General features: G+C 37.9%; 1 protein-coding gene across 12 annotated transcripts in view; it reads left to right on the top strand.

Moving 5' to 3' along the window:
* The window catches only part of RGS7 (regulator of G protein signaling 7), a gene marked incomplete at both ends in the record, with an annotated part of 185,598 nt that overhangs the window by 125,474 nt on the left and 45,278 nt on the right, over nucleotides 1–14,846 (top strand). For 9 of the 12 annotated variants that reach the window (XM_083349939.1, XM_083349940.1, XM_083349941.1 and 6 more), the window contains 2 exons: nucleotides 4,523–4,629; nucleotides 6,194–6,245. The exons of the other annotated variants lie outside the window; for them this stretch is intronic. In XM_083349939.1, coding sequence (XP_083206065.1) covers nucleotides 4,523–4,629; nucleotides 6,194–6,245 — 159 coding nt within the window. The remainder of the gene's footprint in view (nucleotides 1–4,522; nucleotides 4,630–6,193; nucleotides 6,246–14,846) is intronic. 12 annotated transcript variants of the gene reach the window in all.

Below are 14,846 nucleotides of genomic sequence, written 5' to 3'. Positions count from 1 at the left end.
TACTTTCTGCATGTGGGTCCTACTGTGCTGAGAGCCACTTGTCCATTAATTACGACAAATCTAAAGTATTGGTGTTCTCTAGAGCCCGGAAGTTATACAACTGGGCTATTAATGGTAATGCTGTTAGGCAGGTCTTCCACTTCAAGTATTTAGGTATTCAATTTCAGAATACAGGCACTTGGACCAGACATTGAACCCAGGTGCTGAATTCGGCCTCCTGTAGCCATCAGCAGATTCTAAGATTTTTCTTTACCCAAGGAGGCCAGTTCATCCCTTCTGCTCTGTGTATATATAAAGACAAAACCTTGGCCCAAACTCTTTATGGAATTCCCATATGGATACGCGGCTTCAAGGATTGTACTGAAAGAACCCAGGCTGTTTTTCTTAGGAAACTTCTGGGTCTCCCTCCCTGTGTTGGCTTTGCTCCAATGTACCTGGAACTGGGCATTTGTTCAATTGAATGCATGGCGTGGATCAACACCTTTGAATGGTGGTTTCGGGTGCTCTTCTCGGCAGTCCCTGGTAGCCACCTCTCCCTGGTGTTTGCTGACCCTCATATTTCTCGTTGGGAGAGGGAGCTGACGAAGAAACTCCACTTGCTAGGTTTTTCAGGTGATGCCTTGGGAGATTATGGCCTTAAGGACGCCCAATCTAGGGTAGTCCAATGGCTTGTAGACATAGATTTGCAATATTTAAGAGCCAGAGCTAACAAAACCTGCTCCCCTCTGATCTTCAGCCAATCTAATAATTATGGACTGAGGATGGCTTCATACTTCTACACTCTAACTATCCCCAAGTATAGGAGAGTCTTCTCTCTAGCCCATTTCAATGTCTTGCCCTCAGCACTACTCGACTGGCGATTTAAGAGGCTCCCGATTATCGAGTGATTATGCCCCTGTGATAGGGCTGAGGTTGAAACTGTGGAGCATGTCTTTTTATACTGCCCTATGTATAACGCAGGCAGAACTAAATTACTGTCTCTCCTTAAAATAGACCCTTCTGGTCCCAATGCTAGTAATTTGGTCTTATATTGTTTAGGGGATGGCTCCTCATATATTACTTCTCAGGTCTGTAAATTTTTTTAAGAGCTGTAACTATTAGAGGAGAATGTTGTAATTCCCCTCAGCCAAGGCTTCTGGTGTCCAATTGTTTATGATTTTACTTTCTCCATGTTTTTTTTCTTTTGTTGTATTTGTACTTTGGTCTGTGACTGCAAACAAATAAAGTTGTGAATGTGTGCCAGTTCCAAAGCCCCCTGAATGTTGATCAAATGGGATGCTGTAATCAGTGCTTTTTTTGTAAAAGAAAAAGGTGCCGGAACTCACACATGTCATACAACCCACCTTGCCTACTCTACAAGGTTCCATCCAAAAAAGGTGCCGGAACTCCGTTCTGAGCGTTCTATGAGAAAAAAAGCCCTGGCTGTAATGGTAGTAAAGTTGGTTGCAAAGCTTAATTTTTTTTTTTTTACATTACCATAACTTTAACTTTAAATGAAGCATTCAGTAAATAAAGACTACCTGTAATCTAGAAAAGAAATTAAAAGAAAAAAAAGGAATCTGACACGAACTTTGTATTGGATTGTTTTAGGATTATCCATCCTTTGAAATTTGTTAACAATAATTTTTATTTCTCACTGCTGACTTATGCTGGCTGAAGATCATGAAGCTGAGAAAAGCTGCTGTACTAGGCAATTCATTTCATCATCATCAAAAGACAGTGAACTGTCTTCTTTTCCTGAGATACCTGGGATCAAACTTGAATCATCTTTGCTATCATCAAGATGATAAGTCACAGAATCCTAAAGGGAAAAAGGCATTAGGCTACTCAGTCTATCCTGCTGCTTAATGCAGAGGCTTCACTTAAAGCATCTCTGGCATAAATCTAGCTTCACTATCCAGTGAAGGGATGCTCATCGCTATCACTGATTCCATTGTTGTATTGTTAGGATTTTTTTTTCTAACATTCAGTCAGAATCTGCCTTCCTGCAGATTTCATGTTCAGGAACAATGGAGATGGGTCACAACCCCCTTCTGTACAAATTTCCCCGATATTGAGTGGTGCAGCTGAAATTGGCAGTAGGAAATCTAACCTTTACATCACTTGAGGAAAAAAAAATATACAACAGACTCTCCACTCTAGATGCATGTACAGTATTTATAATTTCGGTGTTATGGTTTGTTTATTTGCTTGCTTGCTTAATTCACAATAACGTCTCAACTGTCACAGCAATGCGCCCCCAGTGCCTCTTGTCTCTTTACCCACACTAAGCCCTCTCAAAAGGGGTGACAACTGAACTTGGCAGGACTTTCTCCGTATGCCCAGACAGGTTTGGAGAAGAGGAGGTGGTAGATGAGGAGGAGATGAGAATTCTTTTCCCAAACTCTTCTTCCTACAAACCCTGATGAAACAGATGGAACTGTATGGGAGGGAGAGGCAGTAGAAATGGGGGAGAAGCTCCTGTCCCATGCAGTACATACCAGCCGGATTTGTCTATCTATCTATCTCATCTTTAGAAGAAAGGAGTTACTCATAGCTTTCTTTCTCCTGGGCTTAAGGTCAAAATGGAGGGGACACAAAGTAGACTGGCTCTGTGGCATATTTCCACATTCTTTCAGACTCAGTTTTCATTTTTTTTAAATCCATTTTTGGGAGTAGTAACTAAAAAGAACAAGTTTCTTGCATATGCATTAATTTTGTTAAGTGGGACTATTTAAGCTTGCTATTAAAAAGAACAGTAAGGTGTCCCCAAGATTACTGGCCAGAATAGTCGAAGTACTTTGCATTCAACTTATTTTCTGATAGTAATTTTTAAAAATATGCTCTTAGTATAAAAGACTGCTGAAGAAACCTCATGTAACTCCTTGGAGTTACTCTTTTATCAAAACAGAATAGCACAGTTGGACGGGACCTTGGAGGTCTTCTAGTCCAACCCCCTGCTCAGGCAGGAAACCCTATACCATTTCAGAGAAAAGGTTGTCCAATCTCTTCTTAAAAACTTCCAGTTTTGGAGCATTCACAACTTCTGGAAGCAAGTTGTTCCAATGATTAATTGTTCTGTCAGGAAATTTCTCCTTAGTTCTAGGTTGCTTCTCCCTTTAATTAATTAATTTCCATCCATTGCTTCTTGTCCTGCCTTTAGGCGCTTTGGAGAATAGCTTGACTCCATCTTCTTTGTGGCAGCCCCTCATCCTTCTCTTCATTAAACTAGACATACCCAATTCCAGCAACCGTTCCCTTATATGTTTTAGCCTCCAATCCCCTAATCATCTTTGTTGCTCTTCTCTGCAGTATTTCTAGAGTCTCAACAACTTTTTTACATCATGGTGACCGAAACTGGATGCAGTATTCAAGTGTGGCCTTACCAAGGCAATGTAAAGTGATATTAACACTTCACGTGATCTTGATTCTATCCCTCTGTTAATGCAGCCTAGAACTGTGCTGAAGCTGTGTTATCATCACAAAGCTTTTTGCCTGGAACTGCCTTATTAATGTTTTTGTATCCTTGTCATCAGCATTCATTTTTTTTCTTTGGAAGCACATGGCAATATACACTAATGTTATCCTTACAAGAACAACCTTGAAAGAAGATAACTGATCTAAAATCACCTTGTAAGCTTTGTAGTTGAGGAGGGACTTGAAAATGGATCTCTTCAGTCCATGTTTAACCACTTCACTATTATATAACTCTGCCTCTTAATAAGTGGGTCATGTTTGAAGCCCCCTTGTACTCGTGATGATTTGCAGCAGGTTTATAACAGTTAAGGTCATCCATGAGGGATTTCTTTAAATAACCTATAAAGAGCAACTATGTGATAATGAACATTATAATGGATTGTCCCAATAGACTCAAATTCAAAGAATATCAAACCAATTAATTGACTGCAGAATGGGCTTTACCTATATAAATCTATTCTTAGAGCACTTTGTTACTGTGGAATAGCAATGTTTGATTTTATAATGTGCTTATTGTTCTGATGGTAAATAAACATTCCATTATCTATGTTAGGATGTCCAAGTTTTTTAATGCAGAAAAATAAAAAAAACATTCTTTAATAGAGTTATCCCAATCTAAATTCAATACAATTTAATGTTTGATTTCTCTTGTTGCCTCTTCTTCTTAATACGTGGTAAACACAAGGATATTTTTTTTTCATGATTAAGGGTGTTGACATGAGAGCAAGGGCAAATGACAACAAATGCTTTATGATGTCATCATGAGAATGTCTTTGCATGGGACATCATTGCATAATTATGGCTTATGCACAGTGATAGCAAGTGCTTTTATTTTAATACTATCATTGCTATCAATTGTAAGAATGAATTTCTTTTCTATAATTTATATAATTTATTCAGTTATAATTTATTATAATTTCCTATAATTCCTATAATTGATAATTTCATCAGCCAATTTGTCACTGACATGAAAGTTCTACCATAGAAGGGGTTCGAACATCTCTCAAGTAGGAAAAAAAATGCATAAAATAAAACATCACAATGTTTTTGTCTCCTTCTGGTATAGTGGAAGCCCTTCATTTGGGAACACTTATGGCAGCCCATGGTTATTTCTTCCCTATTTCAGACCATGTTCTAACTCTGAAGGATGATGGTACCTTTTATCGGTTCCAAGTAAGTTTTTACAGCATTGTTTTTTAATTTATTTAATTTAATTTAATTTATTAGATTTATATACCGCCCTTTCCCGAAGGACTCAGGGTGGTTTACAGGGCATTTTAAAATCACACCAATATAAAATACAAAAGTTAAAAGACAATTAAAAAGATTAAATTATCCCTGAAAATAAAACCCCAGTTAAAATTCTCAGCCTGGGCCAGAGAGCTCAAAGAGCCAAGTCTTCAGGTCCCGGCAGAATGAACGCAGGTCAGGGGCAGTCCTGAGCTCCATGGGCAGCTGGTTCCAGAGGGCAGGCGCACCCACAGAGAAGGCCCTCCCCCTGGGTGTTATCCGCCGGCAATCTTTTACCGGCAGCACCCTGAGAAGACCCTCTGGATGAAGGGAACTTGATGCTGGCAGCAGGTGTTCCCTCAAATATCCCGGACCCAAGCCATTTAGGGCTTTATAGGTCATCACCAGCACCTTGAATCTCACCTGGAGGGCAACCAGAAGCCAATGCAGCTCACGGAGTAGAGGTGTTTAAACATTAGTTTAAACCTTAACTAACGATTAGAAGTGGAGTTATTCACCCCAAACAGTAAGCAATTCCCTTCATAAAGTGATGGTCTAATCAATATGTTCCTCATTCTGTCAGATAGAGATATTTTCCTTTTCCCCACAGAGAGTCTCTTAATATTATGTTAATGTAATAGTTTCCCCTCCCTTGATGCTTCCTAAATGATCTGATCTATAATCACTAGAACTTCTAGAAAATATGGCCAGTGGGTGTGAATTATGGAAATAGTAGTATTGGGGAAGTATTTGGCCTTTCATAAGCAGCACCACTATTTTCATTTTAATATATAGATAATTTACAGCTTGTTTTCTTTCTTCTAATCCATAGCTAGATTAATTGTATGAAAGAAGTATAGGGTGGTATGTCTGTGAAGATTCTCATCACCTAGAAAGAGTTGTCTGGAAGTTAAATCATGGCAACTTTTTTGGTTTCAAACCAAAAAGTTGGCATGACTCAACTTCCAGACATAGGCTAGGGCCTTTTGACAAACAGGTGAGCCACAGAGTTTAATTATGCAACTAAAACCTGGTTTTAAGCTATTCATTACAGTCAAGGCAAGCCTTTGCATTCAAGAACAGTTCAGAATATTTAGAAAAGATCAAGAATTCTTGTTTATAGAAAAAACTGATTTCAGCTTAATATTGGGTTACTTGCACAATTTCAGAATGGGGAGTGCTAATAGAAGATTTTGTTTTTGCATTTAATGCCCTACCCACAGCATTAAAACTCCCAACACAACAACAATAACATCAAAAATCCAAAGCCTTAGCATTGTCACACAAAAAGAGTTGTTGGGAACAAGGCAGTATATAAATTGAATGGAATTAATTAATTAACACAGCTATTCAAACATGCAAATTTATTCAATCAATGATTCTCAAGAATAGCTAATTTTATCATATTTTAAAGCTGCCCATCTCACTTGCAGTGACTCAAAAATTGACATTCAGAATATGTATCGTGTGTTCCTTTGTCCAATTTTTTCTTTGTTTTGTTTTGCAGACACCCTATTTTTGGCCATCTAATTGTTGGGAGCCGGAAAATACAGATTATGGTCAGTGTGCATCTCACCTCTTTCAGTCTGGAGTCTTGCAGTGAATGGACTAATCTGTTAATTTACAGTTTATAATTAAGCAACTCTTAGTTGTATTTTTCAAACCTAAGGCAAGAACTACTAATGTTGAGCTGAAGATTGGCTTCGGCTTACAAAGTTTATTAAGGCAGAGGTCAAATCTGTGCATTGACTGGGAATACAAAAAATGCATCTCCTTTTGCAAAGCTACTGACATTTATTTAGAAGAAGACTCAGAGACTGCAAATCTGACATTTATATTATGACAGGCAACAGGTCAACAAGGACCAAAGCTGTAAACTAATTCAGGGCTGGTCAAACAAAAAGTTATGTGAATGTAGTCATGGATACATGGGCCCCATGTGGTAATATCTTACTTATATTATTTAGGCATTAATAGTTCTTTAGGTAGGTATTTAGTTACAGGAAACCATAAAAATGTTCATTCAGTAATACAATGTTCTTACAGTCTGCTAATTTTGTTTGCAATAATATTTATGATATAATTATAGATTAAAGGTTCTATACATTAAACTAAACATTTACCATGACATATATTAAACAAAGTGATTGAATTATTCATCTAACAATATAAAATGCAGATTGTGTCTTAAAATACTCTTACATGTAATTGTTTGTAGACCTATATAGCACTCTTGTCCATTCATGTTGGACTATGATCACTGTTATTCTTTGCTTCAATATGCTCTCTTTAGTTGCAGTGAAAAAAGCAAATGGCTACTAATCAAGAATGTTTCTAAATATATATATATGGAAGTCAAGTAAAAAAATAAAATTTTCAGGGAACTTTGAAAATATGAGTGTCAGAGCATTAAAATTCAGCATGATTAGAATGGTTGATAAAACACTAAGAATATATTCAGGTTATGTCTCTTCAGCCCATGCTCACCTTATCCCTAGTTGGAAAATCCTGTTGGAAAGTTCACATAAACAATACTCTGTTTAATTTGGAAAACCTAGGCCTTCTGCAGACACTTGCAAATAAATAAATGTCCAATGTCATTTGCCCCAAATTTGGTCCTGGTATCAGAAAACTAATTGTTTACATATAGTGCCAATTTTATTGACTAGGTGTTATGTCATTTCCTTACTTCATTCCCTAAAACATTGTTATGAAACCATATTCAAGACAGAGGACTTGGCTTGTCAGTGGTGTACTAAGAGGGTCAGGACAACTACAAAATTGGAATCAGTTAAGGTTAAATTCTTTCCCATATATTTCATTGCTTTGTTTTCTCAATCCATTAAAATAATAAGACATTAATTTGGGGCAGGGTGTTTTCTAAAAGATGCATGCGTCCTTGAGCCATCAGACTGTGTACTACTGTCCTGAAGTGATTTTGTTCGAGTGGAGGTGTGTAGTATTCAGATTCAAAATGGACAAAGATACTTTGGATGTGGTGTGGACATTTTATTGCACCTATTGGGTGCTTCTTAAAAAAAACTAGAGCTTTGTCCTGGCTTTGCTCAGGAAAATACATAGGATTGCTTCTTCTTTAACTCACAATGTATTTTTCTGTGCCACCCTATGCAAAGCAAGGGTACTTTGCAAACTCTGAAGCACCTTTGTCTACTTCAGATCCAAATTCTGTACAAATTCCAGATCATTGTATCTAAAGACATTTGGAGATATTTTTTACCCTAACTCCTTGTCTGAAGGGGGATGTTATAGACTTAAGATATCTGAAGGGAGCCCGCAGCAACAAGGGTACTTGCTTTGGATAAATTGGCAGCTGGACAAGTGCAATCTAACCGACATCCCTTTTGTACCTGAATCTAACATTAATGCTGCAATGACTTGCCTATTTTGACCCCATAACCCTCCGTGGACCCAATAGGGAAGACTATTTTAGCAGATAATGCATCAAAACATATGGCATCCAGTGGTGTGCAAAGCACCTGTGCGTACGGTTTTCCATGGGATATAATATTTCAATCTACTAAATTATTTTTTTTTATTGCACAGCCTGAATAATCTTTCAATCAGTGGTTCCTGTGTTTTAGAAACTGACTTCCACACCATGAAAAGCTTCACATGTTAACTATATTAGACATGACTACATTAAGAATGGCACATTCTGGTTGTTTTTGTTATGTAGAAAGGAACCCAACTGTTTAACATAAGGTAGTGTTTCCTTGTCTTCGAGAATTCATCACTGAAAAGCATATTCTGAATAACATGGAGTAAAGTTACAGGGAAGGAATTAATACTGCTAGCCACACAGATACTTCAGAGCCATTTTAGAACTTTAAAGGGTGAAGCAGTAAAAATGAGATTGAATAACAACGCTATGTGCATGTTTCCATCAGGACTCAGATTTCAAAGTAGGAAGCATAGCATAGGATTGCATTCTTTGGAAGCTGGCCCATTATAATGAAATGTTAATCCCAAGAGGGTCTACATTTACAGAAACTGGATGGTCAATCTCACATTTATCTTTCTTTTTTTAACCACTGTAATTCAAGGAATTCTTTCTCTCTCTCAAACTGCTTAGAACTGATTTGGAAATAGTCCCTCATCCCATTTGTGAGTCACTCTTTGATTTTCATCTCAAGGTTATGAACAAGCTCTGTCTGAGGTGATATCAAGTGATACATTACTTGAAACATATCATTTAATGCTGCTTTGATTAATATCTGCATATAAAGCAAGATAGTTCTGCCTGGGCAGTCTGGGACTGATTATTATCCCAACAGTCACAGATAAGCCTGTTAAGTACATATTGATATGAGAGCCATCCTTCTGGATCATATTAAGTCCATTCTAGTCTAGCATTTTGTTTCCCACTGTAGCCAACCAGTTGTCTGTGTGGTACTGGCAAGCAGGAGACAGAGTGGGATAAAGGGAGAGGAATTCTACTGTACTTTCAGAAATCCAAGCTCTCTAAGGGTTAATGGGCGGATCAAAATGAAGGCAGGGAAAATCAAGTGGTGAGGAAGAACTCAGTAACTCACAGGCAGGAAGTCTCTCTCCTTTGCCATTGTCCTGAGTATTTGTTATCCACTTCTTCAAATCTGGCTACAAACCAAATAAGAGGAAAGTGCAGCTGAGAGTAGATGGTCTGGTAACTTGCATTTAGATAGAAAGGTGGGATCAGCGAAGCTAGTTATGAAATAGATTCTGTTTTATTTTATGGGCTAGATTGAGGTTGCTTTGCTTTGGCCCTTAGTGAAGGTGAATTAAATTTCCCTTTCAGCTTGTGTGAGTCCTTTTTTTTTGCAACTTGGCCATCTTTTATTTTTAAGAATGAAGGCAAATATACATGTTCCATGATAATGGGACCAGAGGTTTTGTCTTTCGAGCTTTCCAGTTCAATCACTCCTCTGGCTGTTTTTGTGCCTGCTCATCCAACAATCTCAGTCACTGCAAAGTTGAATGTTGGACAGCCAAGCACAAAAACAGCCAGGGAAGTGACTGAGGCCTGGGAAACAGGCCCCTTATCAGTCAACAGGAGTGCTGACTTACCACCTGCCTATCAAGTACTTAGAAGGCGAGGGCTAAGCAGCACAAGCCAAAGACAGTTAATGACTTAAAAGCCAGCCATCAACATACCCCAATCAACATCTAAAAAGCCACTTACAACAGGCACTATAAATACCACACACAGAACAGCACACACTCTGCTAGAGAGAGGTTCCCTGGAGATGGACTCCAGCACCAGTCCGAAAGCTCAGAAGACAAAAACCTCTGGTCCCGGTGACTGACCCAGATTGGATCTTTTATTTTTGTTTATTATATTGTTTTATTGATTTTTTAAAATTGTTTTTTAATTTAAGAACCATGCAGAATTGGAAGTCAGGCAGCATACAAATTTTAAAAAATAAAATACAAATGCTAATAAAAATGATAACGGTGCTGCATAACACTCTAGACCTAACTATTGTCAATAAGAAAGATGAAAAAAAATATGGATAGTGCATGTGGTAATACCTGGAGACAGCAGAAGAGAAGAAAAAGAACTGGTGAAAATAACAAAGCACAAAGACCTGGGGGGGGGAAAGGTAGAACTACTGTGGCAAAAGAAAACAGTACCAATAGTAAGAGGTGCCTTGGGTGCAATCCCAAAGCCCCCCTTGAATGCTATCAGCATTGACAAAATCACCATCAGTCAGTTGCAAAAAAGCCGCTTTACTTGGAACAGTTTATATCCTGTGACGATACCTTTAATACCATCCACATCTCCATATTCCAAGTCCTTGGGAAAAGGACTCAATAAGTGGATAAAAATGCCACATCCAGTCTGTACAGTTGGCTGACTGTGCAATGAGCCATAATAATAAGTGCTCTGTGTATCTGTTTGTGAGACCTTGGGCTGGAGGAAGCAGGTGGCTGAGATCAGCTTTGAAAACCATTTGTATTTGTGTGTGTGTGTGTGTGTGTGTGTGTGTGTGCCTTCGAGTCAGTGTGGACTCCTCTTCACTGCATGGACAAACCCCTGCAGTTTTCTTGGAAAGATTTCCAAAATTGTTTGCCCTTGCTTCTTTCCTAGGACTGAGAAAGAGTGACTGTGTCAAGGTCATCCAGTTGATTTTGTGCCTAAAGTGAGACTAGAACTCACAGTCATGGTTTCTACCCTGATCACTTAACCACTACACTAAACTGGCTTTTCCAATATGTCCTTTCCTCCCTCCCCCCCTTTCCTTTTTTTTCTTCAACTGTCTTCTAGGTCTGTGATTTTGCTATATATAAAACACATTTAATAAGACCAGTAAGCCAGTGGTGCTCATCCTGGGCAAGTCTATAACACATGACTTTCCCACCATGGTGGGGTCCAATCTACCATAGCCCATACTTGGATGTGTTACATTGCACAGAGACATCACTCATCTTCCACAGTCATTCCTTTGAGACTGTTTTTTGGAGACATGCTGTCCCCAATCCCAATGTAACACAGTCTTCAAGACCGATAGCTCTTGACAAACTTGGTTTTCTATGAATTTATCCAGTTTCTTTTAACACTATGCATGGTGCCACTATTCCATCCATTAATTTATGGAATGACCATATTAAATGGCCATTCCATAAATAAATTAATGCACCATGTAAAGAAGTGGTTTTCAGTTTGGTATGTATTTAAAGAAGTTCTTACTGTTCCCTTTTATGTTTTTTTAACCACACATCCCTCTGACTCGCTCTGTTTGTTTCTGTCTCTGTCTCTGTTCCTGTCTCTGCATTCCTTAATGTCTCCTGACACTTTTTCTGTGCTTCTTTTGGGTGTTTCTCATTAGAACAAGCTTTCAATTTCCTCAAGGAAGCCTTCTTAAGTTTTACAGCTCATGGGGATTATTAGAAAACTCTGACTTCCTTGGATTGGTTGATCATTTCTTCTTCAAAACAATATACACTCTTGTCCTTTGATGCACATTTGAAGATAATGATGACTGGATGGAGTAGAGACCTGGTCAAAATTTAGTAGGATATAATTGTTTTAATGGAAATAATGTCTAGTATTCTATCTCTGACTCAACTTCCACTATATATAGAAAGCTGTGGGTTTCCTGCAAAGTAAATACAGATAAAGTATAATTAGTCCACTTATTTGCTCATAGTTTGGAATCTCATAATTATCTGGTCTCTCCTGGCCAAAAAGACATGCTAAAATAAAAACAAACATATGGCTTTGATGAGCTTGAAGTTACAATTAAGTCGCTGACAGCAGAGCAGAGGGGGAAAGCAAAACATCTCCAAGTGAATCTGAAAAGCAATTGTTGTGTTGGAATGTATTTATAATTTGTTGCTAGAAAAAAAGTCCAGAATCTAAAATATGTTTCTTTGTAGAACTTCTTAATATTAGAGTAATCTCTAACACACTGCAGTATAATCTTATTTTTTCATATAAATTTGTTCTCCTTGTCTAGTACACATGTTTGGTATGCAGCTGGAATAATGTGTATATGTGCATCCTTGTAACTTTACTAAACAATGTCAAGAAGCCCATTTAATATGTTCCTTAGTGCAAGTTGAAAATATATATTGGCATATCACAATTTGGGATGACAGGATATCATTGGGCAGTGCACAGAGTGCATCTTTGGCATCAGTTGATCTATACATCACCTGTTTCTTTAGAAGCAGCCTTTCTTAGCTTTACATAACAACAGTCCAGCGCAACCTATTTATTTAATTATTGATGTAATTTGCTTATATTTCTAGGACAGGGCAGATAACTTCTTTGTGGGTATTGATTTTTATTTTTCAAAGCTATTGTTTTCCACCTCAAAGGGCTGCAAAGTTATGGCAATGATGTAGTAACTTCAGTAGGAGGAGCAAAATGGAATCCCCTCCGCGTGCTTTACATTGTTTTGCTTATTTTTCTTCTTTATAACTAGTGTGTAAAATCTGTTAAAGAGAAGCATTCTTGCATTCTTCCTCTGAAAACAATCAAACATTGAGTCAGTACCATTCTGCAGATTGTTATCCCACTTGTATGGTGTTTATCTGGATGGTTTCAAGGCCTGCCCAAAAAAACCAGGCGGTGCTTCTTTCTCTATGGGCTTCTATTATAGGAGCTCAAGGTAAGCATGCACAGCCAGATGATTTCACGCTGGGCTCTCTTTGCATTCATATCAGGAGTGAATAATTTTTCAGGGTCTGAGAAAGACACCTAACTTTTAAAGGATGTGTTAGAGGGCCAATAAATGAATAAAATTAAAAATAAATAAAGGGATGTGTCAGGAGCCATACTTCAAAAAACTAGTGTAGCCAGAACAAAGACATGGAGGGAGGACAACTACCTTTGTTTTTAAATTAAAGGTAATTCAGACTAAATCCAGTATAGTTACTCCATTTACTCTCTCTATAATCAATATTTTCCCATTATGTCACATTAAAATTACAGTTCACTGCTATTTCTGCACAGTTGTAGGACTGTCTCCCCCTAGTTTGGATATTGTATATACACATCAGTGTTGGCTTATATAACCTTTCAAGTAAGATCACTCTTTGTTTGTTTGTTATGGCTCAGCTGTAATTATTTATAAATCAAGTTATATACTTTGCCTTTTACCAGAAGGCAAAAATGCAACAACTATTCAGGCTCTGGATAGCTAATATTATAAGGAATTGTTCAGAATATGACATTTTCTGGCTTCAGACAAGTGGCAATGTAATGATGAATAGCCATGTGCAGCTCAATCTGTATTTAAATAAAATTTTATCTGGCCAAGTTCAGTGCACTCTTAAGCATTACATATTGGCATGCAGATCTCAGTTGCTATTTCAAGACCCATATTACATTTTAGCAATATAGCAAAGTTAACTTTCTTTTAATAATTCTCATTTCATCATGTCATTCAGTTCCATGAATGCATTAATACATATTTTCATAATGTTAGCTCTGTGTCTAAGTGGAACTACATGTGATCCTGTCCTTCTTAGCCATGAGGGTTTCATCTTAAGACAATTGCAAGTCATTTCTCCTTGAGTGAGGATTCTTTCCTTCTTTGTCCCATGCCCACGGAAAATTACACTGGTGTTGCCCCAATCCTTTCCCCTAGACCAGGGGTAGGCAACCTTGGCTCTTTTATGACTTGTGGCATGCTGGCTCAGGAATTCTGGGAATTGAAATCCACGAGTCATAAAAGAGGCAAGGTTGCCTACCCCTGCCCTAGACTAGGAGAAGTTTAGTAGCTCTTCCCTTCACTATCTCTCTTTCATACAGGCTAAACTAGGGGTAGGCAACCTTGGCTCTTTTATGACTCATGGACTTCAACTCCCAGAATTCCTGAGTCAGCTATGCTGACTCAGAAATTCTGGGAGTTGAAGTCCATGAGTCATAAAAGAGCTGAGGTTGCCTACCCCTGGGCTAAACCCTAGTAGGCATCAGCTTTATTTCATTAAGGATATACTTGAGGAAATATGACAAACTTGCAGGTCAAGTGTAGCTTTGCCAGATAGTTGAGGCAAGAAGCACACCCAGGAATATTAGCTGTATCTTTATTTTAATGTTACTTAACAGAATTTCAAAACCTGAAAAGTATGGCTATCCTTTTTCAACTTTGCAATCCCAGAAATTAAGTGTGTCCTTTCTGAGATTTTTGCCATGTACTCATTCCTTCTGCAGATTCAGCTGCCTCTTATCTATCTATAGGCCAGTCTGAGTTTCTTCATTCTGTCTCCAAAAGTCATTCCTATATACTATTACAAGATCTCCCCCTTTATCAGTTTCATTGCTTGTATTCATACATATCCACTTTATCCTCCAAAAGTATGAATATTTATTTCTGGAAGTTTCTGTCTGCATATCTAGTGGTGTCCAGATTGATAACAACAAATGAATCGCTAACCAGTCAACTGCATCTTAGTCTCCCATGTTGTACAAATCCATCCATCAGCTTCAGGGCAATGCATGGAAAAAGTTCATGCTTACAATTCTATAAGAATCAGAATCCTTTTTTTAAATGCATGTTTTGATTTAAAACAAAATACAAAAAAAAATCATGTTTGATCCATACCATGATGGCTGCCCAAACTTCTACTGCAACATTCCCTCAAGTGCTGTCTACCAGATGGGTTGTAAAAAACCTGAATCCTGATAGCACATTTATGTTATTTGGTATGGA

The sequence above is a fragment of the Vipera ursinii genome (genome assembly GCF_947247035.1).
Source record: "Vipera ursinii genome assembly, chromosome: 1".
Taxonomy (NCBI): Eukaryota; Metazoa; Chordata; class Lepidosauria; order Squamata; family Viperidae; genus Vipera; species Vipera ursinii.
The sequence above is the reverse complement of the archived record's forward strand: the minus strand, read 5'-3'. Positions and strand labels throughout refer to the sequence as shown.